This window comes from Neoarius graeffei, chromosome 21, assembly GCF_027579695.1.
Source record: "Neoarius graeffei isolate fNeoGra1 chromosome 21, fNeoGra1.pri, whole genome shotgun sequence".
In the NCBI taxonomy this organism is placed as follows: domain Eukaryota; kingdom Metazoa; phylum Chordata; class Actinopteri; order Siluriformes; family Ariidae; genus Neoarius; species Neoarius graeffei.
Window position 1 is genome coordinate 26578475 of NC_083589.1, and position 18489 is coordinate 26596963.

Below are 18489 nucleotides of genomic sequence, written 5' to 3' on the forward strand. Positions count from 1 at the left end.
TATTGAGGAAAATGATCCAATATTACATATCTGTGAGTGGCAAAAGTATGTGAACCTCGAGGATTAGCAGTTAATTTGAAGGTGAAATTAGGTGTTTTCATTCAATGGGATGACAATCAGGTGTGCGTGGGCACCCTGTTTTATTTAAAGAACAGGGATCTCTCAAAGTCTGATCTTCACAACACGTGTTTGTGAAAGTGTATCATGGCACGAACAAAGGAGATTTCTGAGGACCTCAGAAAAAGTGTTGTTGATGCTCATCAGGCTGGAAAACGTTACAAAACCATCTCAAAAGAGTTTGGACTCCACCAATCCACAGAGACAGACAGATTGTGTACAAATGGAGGAAATTCAAGACCATTGTGACCCTCCCTAGGAGTGGTCGACCAACAAAGATCAGTCCAAGAGCAAGGCGTGTAATAGTCAGCAAGGTCACAAAGGACCCCCCAGGGTAACTACTTCTAAGCAACTGAAGGCCTCTCTCACATTGGCTAATGTTCATGAATCCACCATCAGGAGAACACTGAACAACAATGGTGTGTATGGCAGGGTTGCAAGGAGAAAGCCACTGCTCTCCAAAAAGAACCTTGCTGCTCGTCTGCAGTTTGCTAAAGATCATGTGGACAAGCCAGAAGGCTATTGGAAAAATGTTTTGTGGACAGATGAGACCAAAATAGAACTTTTTGGTTTCAATGAGAAGCGTTATGTTTGGAGAAAGGAAAACCCTGCATCTCAGCATAAGAACCTTGTCCCATCTATGAAACATGGTGGTGATAGTATCATGATTTGGGCCTGTTTTGCTGCATCTGGGCCAGGATGGTTTGCCATCATTAATGGAGCAATGAATTCTGAATTATACCAGCGAATTCTAAAGGAAAAATGTCAGGACATCTGTCCATGAACTGAATCTCAAGAGAAGGTGGGTCATGCAGCAAGACAACAACCCTAAGCATACAAGTCGTTCTACCAAAGAATGATTAAAGAAGAATAAAGTTCATGTTTTGGAATGGCCAAGTCAAAGTCCTGACCTTAATCCAATCGAAATGTTGTGGAAGGACCTGAAGCGAGCAGTTCATGTGAGGAAACCCACCAACATCCCCGAGTTGAAGCTGTTCTGTACGGAGGAATGGGCTAAAATTCCTCCAAGCCGGTGTGCCGCGATGATCAACAGTTACCGGAAACGTTTAGTTGCAGTTATTGCTGCACAAGGGGGTCACACCAGATACTGAAAGCAAAGGTTCACATACTTTTGCCACTCGCAGATATGTATTATTGGATCATTTTCCTCAATGAATAAATGACCAAGTATAATATTTTTGTCTCATTTGTTTAACTGGGTTCTCTTTATCTACTTTTAGGACTTGTGTGAAAATCTGATGATGTTTTAGGTCATATTTATGCATAAATATAGAAAATTCTAAAGGGCTCACAAACTTTCAAGCACCACTGTAGCTGGAACCTAGGTAGTTGCTACCACTCCGGGTCAGAACGGACCTGGGAGCAATGGTGATTAAGGGGTAACTCCATTTTCCACAATACTCAAGTCCTCCTGGACCTGAGACTCCCTACCAGTTACAGTTTAAAGTCATACCCAGGACTGACAAGTTCCCTTCTCTGGAACTCCATGAAGACACATGGAAAAAATTTTGTTCATTATCTTTCTTACAATTTCCCTTCATTGGAACTAAGACAAGGAACAAAATTCTTCTATGTCCTCATGGGGTTCACTTGAGTGTCCTGTGCAGAGCTCTGACCACAACCCCTGTGAACACCTTTGGAATGAACTGGAACATCTACTCCACCCTCACCCAACATCTGTGACCTCACTAATTATCACAAATCCCAGAAGACTGGAGGTTACTAAAACAACAAAGATGGACTAAATCTGGAATGGGCTGTTCAGGTGTCTGCAAATTTTTGGCTATATAGTGTATATTGGGGGTGCAACTAATAATTGGCCACCTTTTTGTAGCATTGTGATTTTATACAGAAGCATCAGTTTCTGGACATTTTATATTCACACAACACAGTAAACCATGCACTCCGTTTACTGCCATACTAAACAACCTGTGTATTACAAATATACTTGGGTATTTTGATTATATATAGCATTATCTCTGACACCGGTACACAATCACAACACGTACACAAGTGGAGTGTACACATCCTTTCTTAACAACAAGCTTCATCTAATTTGTGATATTTTTATACACTTGTGTCCCAGTGAATGCAGGAAATTAATTTTATTTTTTCCTCTTATTTCCCCCCCAGTGTTACAGGAGCTGTTTCAGTGCATTTCACATGCTGGACTGGAAGACGATTCAGTCCAAGCCCTAAAGAAGAAATATGGAGTATAACATCTACATTGTGGAGGGACAGAGGAGACAAACTGTACAATATTAGTGGCTGTTTTTGAAAAGCTTGTACTCCAAACAAGTCTGTTATTGTTAAATCATGAATGTTTGAGTGATCTTTTTACCTCGTCTAGAGTTAAATTAATTAAACATGTTGTAAAGTGATTGATTTTTTTTGTCCCCCTTTTAATTTTTTGGCTTCCATGAAACTTTATTCATTTCTTTTTTTTTTAAATAATATATAAACAACCAAGTTTGTTCATCACAATTTAGCTATTTTATGTCCAGATTGATACTATTGAGGGAATAAAACTCCAAGTTAACTCTCTCTTCTTCAGCAATGATATCCTCTACTTGGTCATAATGTAATCATTATACCAAACTGTATAATGCTTGCGAACACCAGTGTTGGCAGCATCTCCACTCGTTCCGCCGTGGACGAATATTTTTCTGCAAAATAAACATGCAACATTCACACAGTCATAAATTGTAATTTTCTGTATATGAAAAAATAACTATAAAACATGGTGGTACCTTTTTAAGATTTTCTACTGCTGTATTTTCATATGGCTTTGAAACAATTTTTTTTTTTTTTTTTTAATATAAAAAACATTGGGACACTTTGAGTACCAGTACACTGTTTTAAACATGATTGATATTGATAGTCTCATCTCATTATCTCTAGCTGCTTTATCCTGTTCTACAGGGTCACAGGCAAGCTGGAGCCTATCCCAGCTGACTACGGGCGAAAGGTGGGGTACACCCTGGATAAGTCGCCAGGTCATCACAGGGCTGACACATAGACACAGACAACCATTCACACTCACACCTACGGTCAATTTAGAGTCACCGGTTAACCTAACCTGCATGTCTTTGGACTGTGGGGGAAACCGGAGCACCCGGAGGAAACCCACGCGGATACGGGGAGAACATGCAAACTCCACACAGAAAGGGCTCGAACCCGGACCTTCTTGCTGTGAGGCGACAGTGCTAACCACTACACCACCGTGCCACCCTGATATTGATAGTACAAGCCCCAATTATAATAATGCACAAGTGCAGCTACCTGATTTAGCTATCATAAGCTTAAAAGTCCCAAAGCACATCATTTTATTGCACAAGGGCAACCATTATGGTGTCCAGGCTGTGACACAAATTCATTGATAGCCAGGTACCAGAAGTTAAATGTAAACACATTTCATTAGCCTGGGTTTAGTCAAATGAAACAGTCCTTTAAAACATTTGGTCTTGATGACAAATTACTCTACAAATCATCTTAAGAGACTCAATGCAGTTGAGGACAAAGGTTTACATACACTTAAAGATATTCGATCTGTTTTTCACAGCTCCACACATTTCATGTTACTATACATTTCTGTTGGCAAGTCAATTAGTGCATCTACTTTATTCACATCAAAAGTTATTTTAAAACATCTTATTAGCTCTAGTTCTCTATATCAGAATTCCAGTGGGAGTCTAAGTCCAAAGTTTGCATACAAACACTTTAAACAGTCTGGAAGATTCCAGAAATTAATGCAAGCTTCTGATTGGCCAATGTTATAGTTAAGTGGGAGCATACTTGTATTAGAGCTAGTGCCTTTTTGCCACTGCTTCCATGGTAAAATCAAGTCAACTCAGCTAAGACCTCAGAGAAAAAACAAACACATGGTTCTCCACAAGTCTGGTTCCTTTTTCAGAGCAATTTCCATACAATTGAAAAGACCATGAGCATCTGTACAAACAGTTGGGACCACACAAACACTGCATCATTCAGGAAAGAGGCACAAATCAACTCCGGTGGGTTGGAAGAAGTTTGGTCTGAAAGGTTCAACTGAACTCCAAGCCAACTAAAATGGAACTGGTGAAGGAGTTGGAGGCATCAGGTACCAAAGTATGTACATCCTCCATTGGCTTGGAAGGCTGTCATGCAAGGAAGAAGCCCCTACTGAAAGACCTGGCAAAGATGAAAGCCAGAGTCAAGTTTGCAGTACATCACTAGGATGACTGTGGGTGGTAGAAAAGGGCAACTGGACTTGCTTGAAGATTCTTGAAAACATTTCACCTCTCGTCCAAAAGGCTTCCTCAGTTCTGTCTGACTAATAGGGAGTATCAGATATTTATCCTCTCCTGGCTCAGAATCAGAATTCTGATGACCAGCTCATCTAAGGTGTCACTGAGGCATCATGTTGGTGTGGGTCGCTGGAGGCTGGGTGTGAATGGCGAGTCATTAGGGTGATCAAAGGATTGCCCGTTAGGGTGATCAATGGCAATCTGACTCTCTCTGTCCTCCTGTGAGTCCTCGAAAACAGCTGGGTCCTGGCGTACACCCAGCCGTCTGGGAAGAGTGTCCAAGACCACCTTGTAGATGGTTGACAAATGATGTCTTAGACCCCCACCTCTGTTCAGTGATGGCTGTTCCAGGTTTACAAAAATGGCTTCTTTGACTCCTCGCTCATACCAACGATCCTCTCTGGCTAAAATGCGTACGTCACAATCCCGAAATGAGTGTCCTTCATTGTTAAGATGAATGTAGACAGCCGAGTCCTGGCCTGAGGAGCTGGCTCTCCTGTGTTGGGCCAAGTGCCTGTATAGCGGTTGCTTCGTCTCCCCAATATACGAATTTGTGCAATTCTCACTGCACTGAATTGCATACACTACGTTGTCCTGTTTGTGTCTGGGTATTCTGTCCTTAGGGTGGACCAGTTTCTGCTTCAGGGTGTTATTGGGTCTGAAATGTACTGGAATGTTGTGTTTGTAGAAGATCCTCCTGAGTTTCTCAGATAGACCAGAAATGTAGGGAATGACAATGTTCTTGCGTTTGTTCCTGTTATCATCCTTATCAGTTATGTTCCTTTTTATGCTCTTTAGGAAAGCCCAGTTGGGATAACCGCAATTCTGAAGTGCTTCCTTGATATGGTTCTGCTCCTTCTCTTTTCCCTCTAATGTTGTAGGAATGTTCTGAGCCCTGTGTTGCAAGGTCCTAATGGCCCCCAATTTATGTTCCAGTGGGTGGTGAGAGTCGAAAAGTAGGTACTGGTCTGTGTGTGTGGGTTTCCGGTAGACCTCGATACTAAGGCTTCTGTCTTGTCTAATGTGTACATCACAATCCAAGAAGGCTAGATTATTCCCACTGACATCCTCCCGAGTGAAGTTGATGTTGCTATCCACTGCATTGATGTGTTTCGAGAAAGCTTCCACCTCCTGGATTTTGATTTTAACCCAAGTATCATCCACGTATCTAAACCAATGGCTGGGAGCAACTCCTGCAAAAGTGGTCAAAGCTATATGTTCCACTTCCTCCATGTATAAATTAGCCACAATAGGGGACACTGGTGATCCCATGGCGCATCCATGCTTCTGTCTGTAGAAACTTTCATTAAACTGGAAATAAGTGGTAGTCAGGCAGAGGTCAAGCAGGGTGCAAATCTGATCCGTGGTGAGTTTCGTTCTATCCAGTAAGGAGCTATCCTGAAGGAGTCGTTTTCTTACAGATTCGACTGCTTCTGTGGTGGGAATGCAGGTGAACAGAGAAGTGACATCGTAGGAAACCATGGTTTCATCTGAATCTAGTTTGAGGTCTGCAACTTTAGAAGCAAAATCTTGGGAATTTTTGACATGATATGGTGTATTCCCAACCAGAGGAGCCAAGATTGTGGCTAGGTGTTTAGCAATGTTATATGTGACCGAGTTTATACTGCTGATAATAGGTCTGAGAGGAGCTCCTTCTTTGTGAATCTTGGGGAGTCCGTATATGAGAGGTACGGCTTCCCCAGGGTACAATCTGTAGTAAAGAGCTCGGTTGATGGCTTGGTCCTTTTCTAGTTGTTGCAAGCAGCTAACAACTTTCTTTTTGTAAACACTTGTGGGGTCCCTCCTCAATGTTTCATAAGTGGTTGTATCACTGAGGAGACTGGTCATCCTGGAGTGGTAGTCCGCTGTGTTTAGCACCACTGTGCATCTCCCTTTGTCAGCAGGAAGGATGGTGATGTTCCGGTCTCTTTGAAGCACTGTAAGAGCCCTCCTTTCTTGGCTGGTGAGGTTGGAGGGAGGTGCTTTCGCACTGGATAGAGCAGCTGATATCTTCAGTCTAAGTTGTTCTGACTCCGTGTTGGTCAGGTTGTTGTTCCTGATGGCTGTCTCTGTGGCTGTGATGAGTTCTACTACCGGTATCCACTCAGGTGAAACTGCAAAGTTAAGACCCTTGGATAAGACATCTCTCTCTGGTTGGGTGAGTACCCTGTTGGATAAGTTCTTCACCCATTTCTCTTCTATGTCCGGTTGTGTAGCCTGGTCAGATTTCTTCCTCCAAGTCAGACCTTCTGTCTTGCCAGAGGAGGTGGTTTTAGACAGCAATTTTTGAAATTTGCGCATCTGACGTTCCTTACCTTTGGTGTGTTGTGAAAGCTGTGCCTTCTCAGTGAGATCAGAGACTCGTTCCAAAACTTCACTGGGAAGAAGGGCTGTCAACTCCTCAAACCTCAGTTTAGTCTTGTTCTGGAGAGCATCGATGGTGAAATGTACTTGTCTCACTCTCTCATTGAGAAGCCACTTCTGGGCTTTCTGCAGGATTATTTCCCAGAAGTGGCTTCTCAATGAGAGAGTGAGACAAGTACATTTACCCTGCTTGACCTCTGCCTGACTACCACTTATTTCCAGTTTAATGAAAGTTTCTACAGACAGAAGCATGGATGCGCCATGGGATCACCAGTGTCCCCTATTGTGGCTAATTTATACATGGAGGAAGTGGAACATATAGCTTTGACCACTTTTGCAGGAGTTGCTCCCAGCCATTGGTTTAGATACGTGGATGATACTTGGGTTAAAATCAAAATCCAGGAGGTGGAAGCTTTCTCGAAACACATCAATGCAGTGGATAGCAACATCAACTTCACTCGGGAGGATGTCAGTGGGAATAATCTAGCCTTCTTGGATTGTGATGTACACATTAGACAAGACAGAAGCCTTAGTATCGAGGTCTACCGGAAACCCACACACACAGACCAGTACCTACTTTTCGACTCTCACCACCCACTGGAACATAAATTGGGGGTCATTAGGACCTTGCAACACAGGGCTCAGAACATTCCTACAACATTAGAGGGAAAAGAGAAGGAGCAGAACCATATCAAGAAAGCACTTCAGAATTGCGGTTATCCCAACTGGGCTTTCCTAAAGAGCATAAAAAGGAACATAACTGATAAGGATGATAACAGGAACAAACGCAAGAACATTGTCATTCCCTACATTTCTGGTCTATCTGAGAAACTCAGGAGGATCTTCTACAAACACAACATTCCGGTACATTTCAGACCCAATAACACCCTGAAGCAGAAACTGGTCCACCCTAAGGACAGAATACCCAGACACAAACAGGACAACGTAGTGTATGCAATTCAGTGCAGTGAGAATTGCACAAATTCGTATATTGGGGAGACGAAGCAACCGCTATACAGGCGCTTGGCCCAACACAGGAGAGCCAGCTCCTCAGGCCAGGACTCGGCTGTCTACATTCATCTTAACAATGAAGGACACTCATTTCGGGATTGTGACGTACGCATTTTAGCCAGAGAGGATCGTTGGTATGAGCGAGGAGTCAAAGAAGCCATTTTTGTAAACCTGGAACGGCCATCACTGAACAGAGGTGGGGGTCTAAGACATCATTTGTCAACCATCTACAAGGTGGTCTTGGACACTCTTCCCAGACGGCTGGGTGTACGCCAGGACCCAGCTGTTTTCGGGGACTCACAGGAGGACAGAGAGAGTCAGATTGCCATTGATCACCCTAACGGGCAATCCTTTGATCACCCTAATGACTCGCCATTCACACCCAGCCTCCAGCGACCCACACCAACATGATGCCTCAGTGACACCTTAGATGAGCTGGTCATCAGAATTCTGATTCTGAGCCAGGAGAGGATAAATATCTGATACTCCCTATTAGTCAGACAGAACTGAGGAAGCCTTTTGGACGAGAGGTGAAACGTTTTCAAGAATCTTCAAGCAAGTCCAGTTGCCCTTTTCTACCACCCACAGTTTACTATGACCTGGATGATTGAGAATCTTCACAGACATCACTAGGATGAGGACTTTTTTGGGGGGGGGGGGGGGTCCCTCTGGTCAGATAATGATTATCTCCATGTGTGGAGGGAAAATGATGAGGCTTTTAAGGCCAATTTATGCTGACAACGCAGTCCTCGCAGATGGCGTCTGCGTAGTCCCCCCCCCTTCGCAGATGCTCTGCGCGCACCTCCCAAAAATTGTGACCACCGCAGAAGCCTCGCAGACAAGAGGGCTCTGATTGGTCCACTCTACATCCGCTGTACACGCACTTCCGCTTCCCTACTTTCCCGGTTTGTTTTGTTTTCACTACCACCATTTTTAAAAACACGAGCGAAGAGGGAGCAGCACGAAGAGCGGTTGATCGAGGAAGTGAGGAAGTACGTACATCTATACGACTCCAGTTCTAGTCATTATAAGTAACCGGAGGATAAACGCTCCACTAATCACACCCACCAACTACTAGCGATTTCGTGACTTCGCGCCCCCTTGCGTTGTGGCGGTGAATAACATCGCGCACGCCTATTACTCCCCGCTCAACGATAAATTACAACTGTCTGCGAAAAGCTATCTGCGAAAGCCTTGTCGCAAGAGCATGCAGAGGCCCTTACTCTGAAGAATACCATCCCAACAATGAAACATGGGGGGTGGTAGCATCATGATGTGGGGCACTTTTGCTGGAAAAGGGACTGGTACACTTCAGAAAATAGAAATCATGAGGAAGGAGGATTATGTTGAAATGCTGAAGCAAGGCCTCAAGACAGCAGCCAGAAAGTTAAAACTTGGTCGCAACTGGGTCTTCCAGAAAGACGAGCATATCCTAAGCACATCTCCAAAGTTGTAACAAAATTTCTTAAAGACAAGGTGGAAGTATTGGCGTGGCAATTTCAGACATTTTGTGGACTGAACTAAAAAAGTGTGTCTCAGAAAGGAGGTCCACAAAGCTGAATGAGTTACACCCAGTTCTGTCAAGAGGAATGAGTAAAAATTCCAGCCAAGTGTTGTGAGAAGCTAACAAAGCATGAATACTGAATACATGATTTAGTACATCAAAGCTGAAAAGCTGTAACTTGGCAATGATATGGAAATAAAGATACTGACTGCAAGATACTGACTGCAAAGTCATCTGAAATTTAAAATTTTTTATTGCGCATGGTATTTTCCTATGTCTTGCAAGAACAATATCATGCGGACGAGATGTGATCATTTTGATTTGCTGAGGGTTGCTTTTCTCCATTTTGGGACCGAATATCCTCCCTCTTGAGGTAAACAGTATGGCTCTATGGAAACAGCCGAACGCGAGGAACTTGAACTAATTAACATAACTATGGAACTGCATCACACTGAGATGGAGACGCGTGGAAAACATCGTGACTCTGCATCGACCTCGGAGAGTTTTGAGTCGCAAGTATATAATTTGTGGTCGACATTTGCGAATAGATCTGTAAAACAAAAGACTGCTTTTGTGTTACTGCTTTTGTGTTCTTGTTTATTTCTCTGTAAGTACATTGGTGTATAACTCCATACTCACTACCGTGGAGTCAAGCCTATGCATTCTAAGGCTAAGATAGCTAAGCACTAGCTAGAATAATTTTATCTGTCTAGAAAAATGTCATCTAACCTTGCTCTGTCTTGCAGCTGCACTCACTAGGCAGGCTGTCCTTTTCTTTTCTGCTGGCTTTTAGCTGATGGGAGAGCGGAGTCCACCACGTTTGCCCATGCTGACTTGTTTTGGTTAAAAGTAGGTCAAACGCCCCACAGTGGTCACATGATATTGTTGCTCACTTGTTTCGGCATGCTCGGGAATCGTGAAATGCAGGACACGTTTTATCTCAGCAAAACATTTACACACAGGATACAGAGTGTGTGCAGCAGCGAAACATCTCAAAACTCCAACAGCAACAGAAATAGAACATTTTTGCCCAGAATTCAACTTTGCAGTCAGAACCTTTAACACTGGAAATGTGGTAATATGAAATGTGTGGAATTCTGAAAAATAGAGTTTAGGTATTGTTAGTCTCCGTGTCTGTAACCTTTTGGCCTCAACTGTTCTTTCAGTAAATTGGAGACTTGCTTTGAATAAAAATGACCCAGCAGTGAAATGTATCATGCACCTCCTGGAAATATTGCACCACTTACTTGTAACGTTTAATTTTCGGATCGCTGCTGCAAACAATCCAGACACATTGTTTGTGGCCTTGCAGATCATGGTTCCTGAGGTGGCCTCCAAAGGTGCTTTGATTACCACCTCATCCCCAGAGCCAGAAACCAAATCTCCATCAACAACCCAGGTGTAAGTGCAGGAGGGTTTACAGGTCGCACTGCACAGAAAACGCTGCGTTTTGCCTGGTGTTAGAGTCTCTGGCCCGCTGATTACGACATTTGCTGGTCCCTCTGGAAAGGAAAATCAGTGCACAACATAACAGTTGGTTTTGAAAACTCTTGAGAGCCTTTACTGTCATAATGAGAAGCGAGTGAGTGTGTTGAGCAGTTTACTTTGAGCAGCGTTATGACATCATACCCAAAACATGCAGGGTTTTTCTGGTTGTGGCGGTATTTCCTGTGGCTGTGTTTTTTGCAGTGCAGGTCACCCATGTGGAGCTCACCCACTGTTTTAATTTAAGTTGTACCTCATTGCCCTCTCCAGACTGGCCATCAACACCAATTGTGTAAGTGCACTGAGGTGAGCAATCAGCAGAACAAATATAGCTGCATGGGATTCCGACAGTCACTGCACTTGGACCCTGAATGGTCAGATCCCGTGGTCCATCTGAAATAAATTAACAGAGGTCTTTATTTACCACCCTTTACTTCTATATTCATCAAATTCTTCTTTTCCTGCTGAAGTTATAAGTAATATTTCAATATCAAATTAAAAATAGATGTTACAAAAAAGGTTCAAAAAAATTTCTAGTTTTTCATCAAAATGAATAGTCACTAGGATTAATACAATTATCTTAAAACAGTATCCTTGTAAAATAATGATTTGCAGAATTAAATATTTTGCCAACATTTTTTTTCCCAGGTGGTCTCCTTATTCATCATCCGAGCTGCTTTTGTCCTCATGGGCTTCAGTAAATGCAGTCAGTGCGTTATTTTTGTTAATATTTATGTAAAACAAAGTTTTATGTTCAGATTAACTTATGTCACATTTCCGTCATAGAATGTTTAGCTTTGTAGGACGCTCGTCTTTCTGGCAATGTGTGCTCCAATGTTAGAAAATAATTCAGTGATAGATATTGCAGTATGTTGTTTCTCACGGGCAGTACTGTAAAGTCTGAGGCACATGTAAAGAAATGCTGTAGACCATAAATGGCTTAATCTCCTAGGACCTGGCGTCCATATGCGTGGACATCACATTTTGGGTTGTCTAGACCACAACACTAAATTTTGCTCTACAAGGGCCTGGTGTCCACTTATGAGGCCATTATACTGTTACCTAGTGGTGGCAGAAGAGTATAACACATTACAGGTTAGATTCAAGATGGCTGACAACACACCCAGAAGTTCAGATGGCAACTCCCGATCCAAACAAACATCGACCAGGTAAAAAATTTGATCAGATTTGTGGCTGATTCTTGTTCAGATATGTATAAAAGTGTTCAATGTTTGTTATGGAAGTCAAATTTTACAAAAAAAGTTAGTAACTGTAGCAATTTACTATGTCACTAAACATGATGTACACATATGGGGACTTGCGGACTTAGTTTTGTTAGTTTGTTGACAATGTCCACAAATGTGGACAGAGGGAGTCATATTATGCTAGCAACAAAATGTGAGAATGAAATTGTATTTTGGGATGATTTAGGCAAAAAAAAAAAACAATAGTTTACTACAGTACAAGCAGATATAGCATGTTTTATAAATAAATCTACATAATTTTTAATTTGATTTTTCTCATGATGTATTTTTCCAGAGCGTTATTCTCTGTCAAAAGCACTGGAGTTAATTGGTGGAGACAACTCGGAGGTGGAAGATTTGTCAGACATCGATGATCCCGTAGGGGATGCTGAATATCAACCCCCATGACAGGAGCCAAGCAGCAGTGAGGAGGACAGTAGTGGGTATGAGGACCCCATTCCACAGCCCTCTCAGCTTATCAGGGGACGTAAATGTCTCCGTAATGAATATGAAGGATATCGTTCAGATCGTGACATTGCCAGATCACGCACTCCTAGACGTCGCTCTTGGACACAGCAAGATGAGGCTGATGTCTCAAACAACGTCCCTGAAGAAACACCAGGACCAAGCCATCAAGAACAGTCCAAGAAAGGGTGTGGGATGTGATGGAGGGCTTCTTCACTAACACCAAATCAAGCCCAGTTTGAGCATGAGGAGGAAACTGTGCAGGACATAGAGAACTGGACCCTACTGGACTACATAGAACAGTATATTGATAAAGATTTGATGAAAATGATTGCAGATTGCTCTAATGCTACATCACTGGCTAGATGTGGGAACCCACTCAACACATCCACTGATGAAATATATCATTTTTTTGGTGCCTGTATTTTGATGTCTTGCATACCGTATCCTGCAATCATGATGTACTGGTCCAAAACCTTTAAATTCCCTGCCATCACTGACAAGTTCACACGTGACAGATTCTTCAGACTGAGGAGATCACTCAAAGTGCTCATTGATGATGTTCCAGAGGATCTGAGAGAGTGTGATAAATTCTGGAAGGTGAGGCCTTTTCTGAACCGCATTCTGAAAGGCTGCAAATCTCAAACTCGACCAGAATGCGTTTCCATTGATGAGCAGATGATTCCATTCACAGGAGCTTGTCCGTGCCAACAATATCTGCCAATGAAACCAAGTCCAGTTGGCATGAAAAACTTTGTTTGTGCAACAGCAGATGGTATTGTGCTGGATTTTGACATTTATCAAGGTGAAGATGCACTCCTTGAGCAGGTTGAAGAACCAGGGGATCTGGGTTTGGGAGGCTTGGTTATAGATCGTCTGTCTCAAACTCTGCATCCTAATACAAATATCTACTGTGATCGGTTCTTCACATCCATCCAAGGTGTGGAACACATGATGAAGAAGCAGATGTATGTAACTGGTACAGTTATGAAGAATCGGGTCGCTGCAGCAGTACAGAAGCTACCAACTGACAAAAGAATTAAAAAGGATGGAAGAGGTATCTCAGCACAAGTTGCCACTGAGGATGGAAAGATTTGCGTGGTGAAGTGGTATGACAATAAACTGGTATTGATGATGTCTGCTGTTCATGATAGAGAGCCAGAAGACTACTGCCAGAGATGGGACAAAAAGCTAAAGCGATATGTGACCATCTCACGACCAAATATACAACTCCAAGATGGGTGGAGTTGACCTTGTCGATAGAATGATGAGTTACTATCGCATGAGTGGCCGTACAAAGAAATGGACGCTGCGGATGCTAATGCACTTTACAGATCTGGCTTTAGCCAACAGCTGGCTACTGTATCGCAAAGACCTCACTGTATGTGGCACACCAAAGAAGAACATCATGCAGTTCCTTGAATTTCGTATGGAAGTGGCCATGACCTTCTTGGCTCAGCATGCCAATGACAACTCTGACTTTTCAGAGCAGGAAGATGACCCAGACGTGTCATTCCAAGGGAAAAAGCGTCCAGTGAAGCCATTGCCCCATGTCTCATTCCGCAGGAGGGCTAATGCACATCTGCCAGAGATGGTAAACATGAATGCAGCACGCTGCAGAGCCAAAGGTTGCTTAGGGAAAACTCGAGTGCAGTGTGTTACATGCAAGGTGTTCCTCTGCTTACAGGCAGATCGCAACTGTTACACAGCCTTTCACACATAGGTGTAAACATGTTCCCATAGGGAAAAAAAAAGTTTGAAGTAGCGGTTTTGGAGTGTAAGTGAAATGTTTCATGCAATGTTCATGCAGTGTTCAGAAATTTAAATGAACAGTAACAATGCAAAATGTTTGTTTTTTACTTCGTTACGTCTTTGTGCAACTGTTGAAGCAGCACTTTAAATGAGCCATATTGCTCAAAAGGGCACAATTGTTGTTACTATTTGTGTTTTGCACTCAAGAAAAATGCTGCTGTGTTCAGGCACAAAATAAAGAGTTTTGCACATCGTTACTTAATTGTGACTTCATTGTGTTTTATTGAAATCTAAAACGAAAGTCATCATAGGTGGACATCATTTTTTCTCAGAAACTACATCATGTAAAAAGATAATTCTTTGTTTTTACACTCATCAGGTGCCAATCAGCCCAAATAGCAAAGAGAAATTAAAACTACATGCCATACAAGAGTTCGGGTCTTAGGAGGCTAAAAATAATGAAATGTTTTAACATATTTAAAAAAAAAATAAAAATTGTAAGCAGTAAGCCATAATAAATGAATATGGCTTACTGGTCAATATTTAGTGTGAGAGGACCCTTTGCTTAAAATAGAGGTAGTCTCAGGTACAATAAGTGCAGTTTTATAAGGAAATGAGCTGTAGGTTTTACAGAGCATCTTACAGAACCAGCCACAGTTCTTCTGGACACTGTCATACTTGCTTCTTAATTTTGCACCAAAACAGCAGCTTTCATTATGTGTTCTTTTTTAATCTGAAAAGTCGTCTCTTATGTAATATATAATATGCTGCTCGGATACAAACGTTTTTTTTTATACCCCAGCTCTGAAGGGGGTGGGGGATATACTGGTTTACCTCTGTCCATCCGTATCTCCGTCTGTCTAAAACACCCTTTTTCTCAGCAACCACAAATCATAGCCACCTGGTACTTGGTACCAAACTTCAGCTTGGGGTTCTATACCACGCATGTCGCACATCGACTTCCTGTTTACCGACTGAATGTACAGTGGTGCTTGAAAGTTTGTGAACCCTTTAGAATTTTCTACATTTTTGCATAAATATGACCTAAAACATCATCAGATTTTCACACAAGTCCTGAAAGTAGATAAAGAGAACCCAGTTAAACAAATGAGACAAAAATATACTTGGTCGTTTATTCATTGAGGAAAATGATCCAATATTACATATCTGTGAGTGGCAAAAGTATGTGAACCTTTGCTTTCAGTATCTGGTGTGACCCCCTTGTGCAGCAATAACTGCAACTAAACGTTTCCGGTAACTGTTGATCAGTCCTGCACACCGGCTTGGAGGAATTTTAGCCCATTCCTCCGTACAGAACAGCTTCAACTTTGGGATGTTGGTGGGTTTCCTCACATGAACTGCTCACTTCAGGTCCTTCCACAACATTTCGATTGGATTAAGGTCAGGACTTTGACTTGGCCATTCCAAAACATTAACTTTATTCTTCTTTAGCCATTTTTTGGTAGAATGACTTGTGTGCTTAGGGTCGTTGTCTTCCTGCATGACCCACCTTCTCTTGAGATTCAGTTCATAGACAGATGTCCTGACATTTTCCTTTAGAATTCGCTGGTATAATTCAGAATTCATTGTTCCATCAATGATGGCAAGCCGTCCATGGCCCAGATGCATCAAAACAGGCCCAAACCATGATACTACCACCACCATGTTTCACAGATGGGATAAGGTTCTTATGCTGGAATGCAGTGTTTTCCTTTCTCCAAATATAACGCTTCTCATTTAAACCAAAAAGTTCTATTTTGGTCTCATCCGTCCACAAAACATTTTTCCAATAGCCTTCTGGCTTGTCCATGTGATCTTTAGCAAACTGCAGACGAGCAGCAATGTTCTTTTTGGAGAGCAGTGGTTTTCTCCTTGCAACCTTGCCATGCACACCATTGTTGTTCAGTGTTCTCCTGATGGTGGACTCATGAACATGAACATTAGCCAATGTGAGAGAGGCCTTCAGTTGCTTAGAAGTTACCCTGGGGTCCTTTGTGACCTCGCCGGCTATTACACGCCTTGCTTTTGGAGTGATCTTTGTTGGTCGACCACTCCTGGGGAGGGTAACAATGGTCTTGAATTTCCTCCATTTGTATACAATCTGTCTGACTGTGGATTGATGGAGTACAAACTCTTTAGAGATGGTTTTGTAACCTTTTCCAGCCTGATGAGCATTAACAACGCTTTTTCTGAGGTCTTCAGAAATTTCCTTTGTTCGTGCCATGATACACTTCCACAAACATGTGTTGTGAAGATCAGACTTTGATAGATCCCTGTTCTTTAAATAAAACAGGGTGCCCACTCACACCTGATTGTCATCCCATTGATTGAGAACACCTGACTAATATTACCTTCAAATTAACTACTAATCTTAGAGGTTCACATACCGTACTTTTGCCACTCACAGATGTGTAATATTGGATCATTTTCCTCAATAAATAAATGGCCAAGCATAATATTTTTGTCTCATTTGTTTAACTGGGATCTCTTTATCTACTTTTAGGACTTGTGTGAAAATCTGATGATGTTTTAGGTCAAATTTATGCAGAAATATAGAAAATTCTAAAGGGTTCACAAACTTTCAAACACCACTGTATTTATGAAACATATAGCATGGATTTACAAAATTTTCATAACACTTTTCTCAGCAACTACAAAGCACAACTGCTTGATATTCGGTACTGAGCTTCAGCTTGGGGTTCTATACCGTGTGTACTGTTTTCAGGTCTGTCACACATCGACTTCCTGTTTACCGACTGAATGTATTTATGAAACATATAGGGTGGATTTTGACGCTATTTCAAGAAACAAAATGCTATTTCAAAATGACAGTTTACCAGGATGCTATTTGAAATCCCTGGGGAGAACACTGCTCTTTACTTGCTTTTTTCAGGGTTCATTATTTGTTGAAGTCAACATTCATAATAAGTGTCTTGTGCCTTCGATTGCTTGCATTCTGATATAACCGAGAGCAGGGGGATAAGTCAGTGAGCAGTAGCTCACAGATTGTTTTGTTTGCATTTGTTTTTCTGTCACATTTAAATTTTGTGCTGGAAAACGAACATTTGGAACTCTAAAATGTTTTTGTACTGACTCGATAATGTACCGTAGAAGTCATAAAGTATAAATCTATAACAAAGTTTGTATGAAAAAAAAATAGGGTGCCTAAGACTCACACAGTACTGTATTGTCATAAGAGCACAAGTATCCACATCTAAAACAATATACAAGATGGAGGCAAAGTTCTTCAAATTAGCAGGTAACCTTTGTCTGATTGATTGTGTAATCGTGTATCAGGGAGTTTTATTAAAATGATCAGCATAGGTGGAAAACCATCCTGCTTTGTTGACAACAGCGTATGAGCCTATTTATATTATATGACTAGTAGACTAGACTATATTTACTTTACTGTCTGCTAACTAGGAAGTAAATTTTCTATAATCGGTATTTTAGACCAAGTTATACCTTAAATCTAAAACAGTGATTACTGAAAAAAAAACTGCAATGTCTCGTGTCACGTATTACAAGTATTGAGCTTGTCCTCTTATCAAGAAACACATGAACCCTGGCACCAATACGTAGTCATGCTTGAGCAACGCTTCAATTAAAATCTCATCTATTTTGAAATATAAGCTTCTTTATTTCTTAAGAGTATTAATGCAGTTAACACAATTTGAAAGTTAAAATATAACTTGTATATTTGCAGTTACTCACATGTTTCGTTGACATTAGACTGCATGTTTGAAGGGTCCTTTTCTACCATGTCAACACCATGAGCTTGTCAAGACACAACACATTACATACGTTACATTCATATGGTTTATGAAATCGTTTTATCTAAAAATTGTTAATACATATATGCTATTGTATTTCTATATAACTTGAACAGTATATTATACACTAAGGATATTATTTTTTAAAATGATTAGCACTAATTTTAAAAAGTACAGTTTAAAATGCCATACCTGTAAAATGGAGTAAATGCAGAAGCAGACAAAGTGAAATATGTATGTACGCCATGGTTGGAAAATATGAAATGTGTACAGTGGAGGATTTTGAGATAGGTGAGGCTGCGTACACACTGTATGAGTAAGAAAGCAAACACCTTAATCAGGAAAATTAGCCAACCAGCAACATGTTCCCTTTCTCTGTACTTCTCTTTCTCTAGCTTTAGTTCTCCTGCAATCTCTGTAGCTTAGTATTTACATGCTCACATATCACTGTTGGGAGGGTAAATGGA

General features: G+C 41.5%; 2 protein-coding genes across 5 annotated transcripts in view; one reads left to right on the forward strand and one right to left on the reverse strand.

The window, feature by feature from the left end:
* rpap3 (RNA polymerase II associated protein 3) overlaps positions 1-2829 on the forward strand; it is a 66771-nt gene extending 63942 nt beyond the window's left edge. For all 4 annotated transcript variants that reach the window (XM_060902892.1, XM_060902894.1, XM_060902895.1 and 1 more), the window contains exon 17: positions 2272-2829. In XM_060902892.1, coding sequence (XP_060758875.1) covers positions 2272-2357 — 86 coding nt within the window. In that variant the 3' untranslated portion in view covers positions 2358-2829. The remainder of the gene's footprint in view (positions 1-2271) is intronic.
* Positions 2474-18281, reverse strand: LOC132869613 (uncharacterized). Its single transcript, XM_060902896.1, has 5 exons — positions 18215-18281; positions 17964-18026; positions 10933-11181; positions 10551-10805; positions 2474-2804 (listed from the first exon to the last, which is right to left on the reverse strand). Exons 1-5 carry the CDS (start codon positions 18267-18269, stop codon positions 2713-2715), a joined length of 714 nt encoding a protein of 237 aa, XP_060758879.1. The 5' UTR covers positions 18270-18281; the 3' UTR covers positions 2474-2712.
* Between the last annotated feature and the right edge of the window lie 208 nt (positions 18282-18489).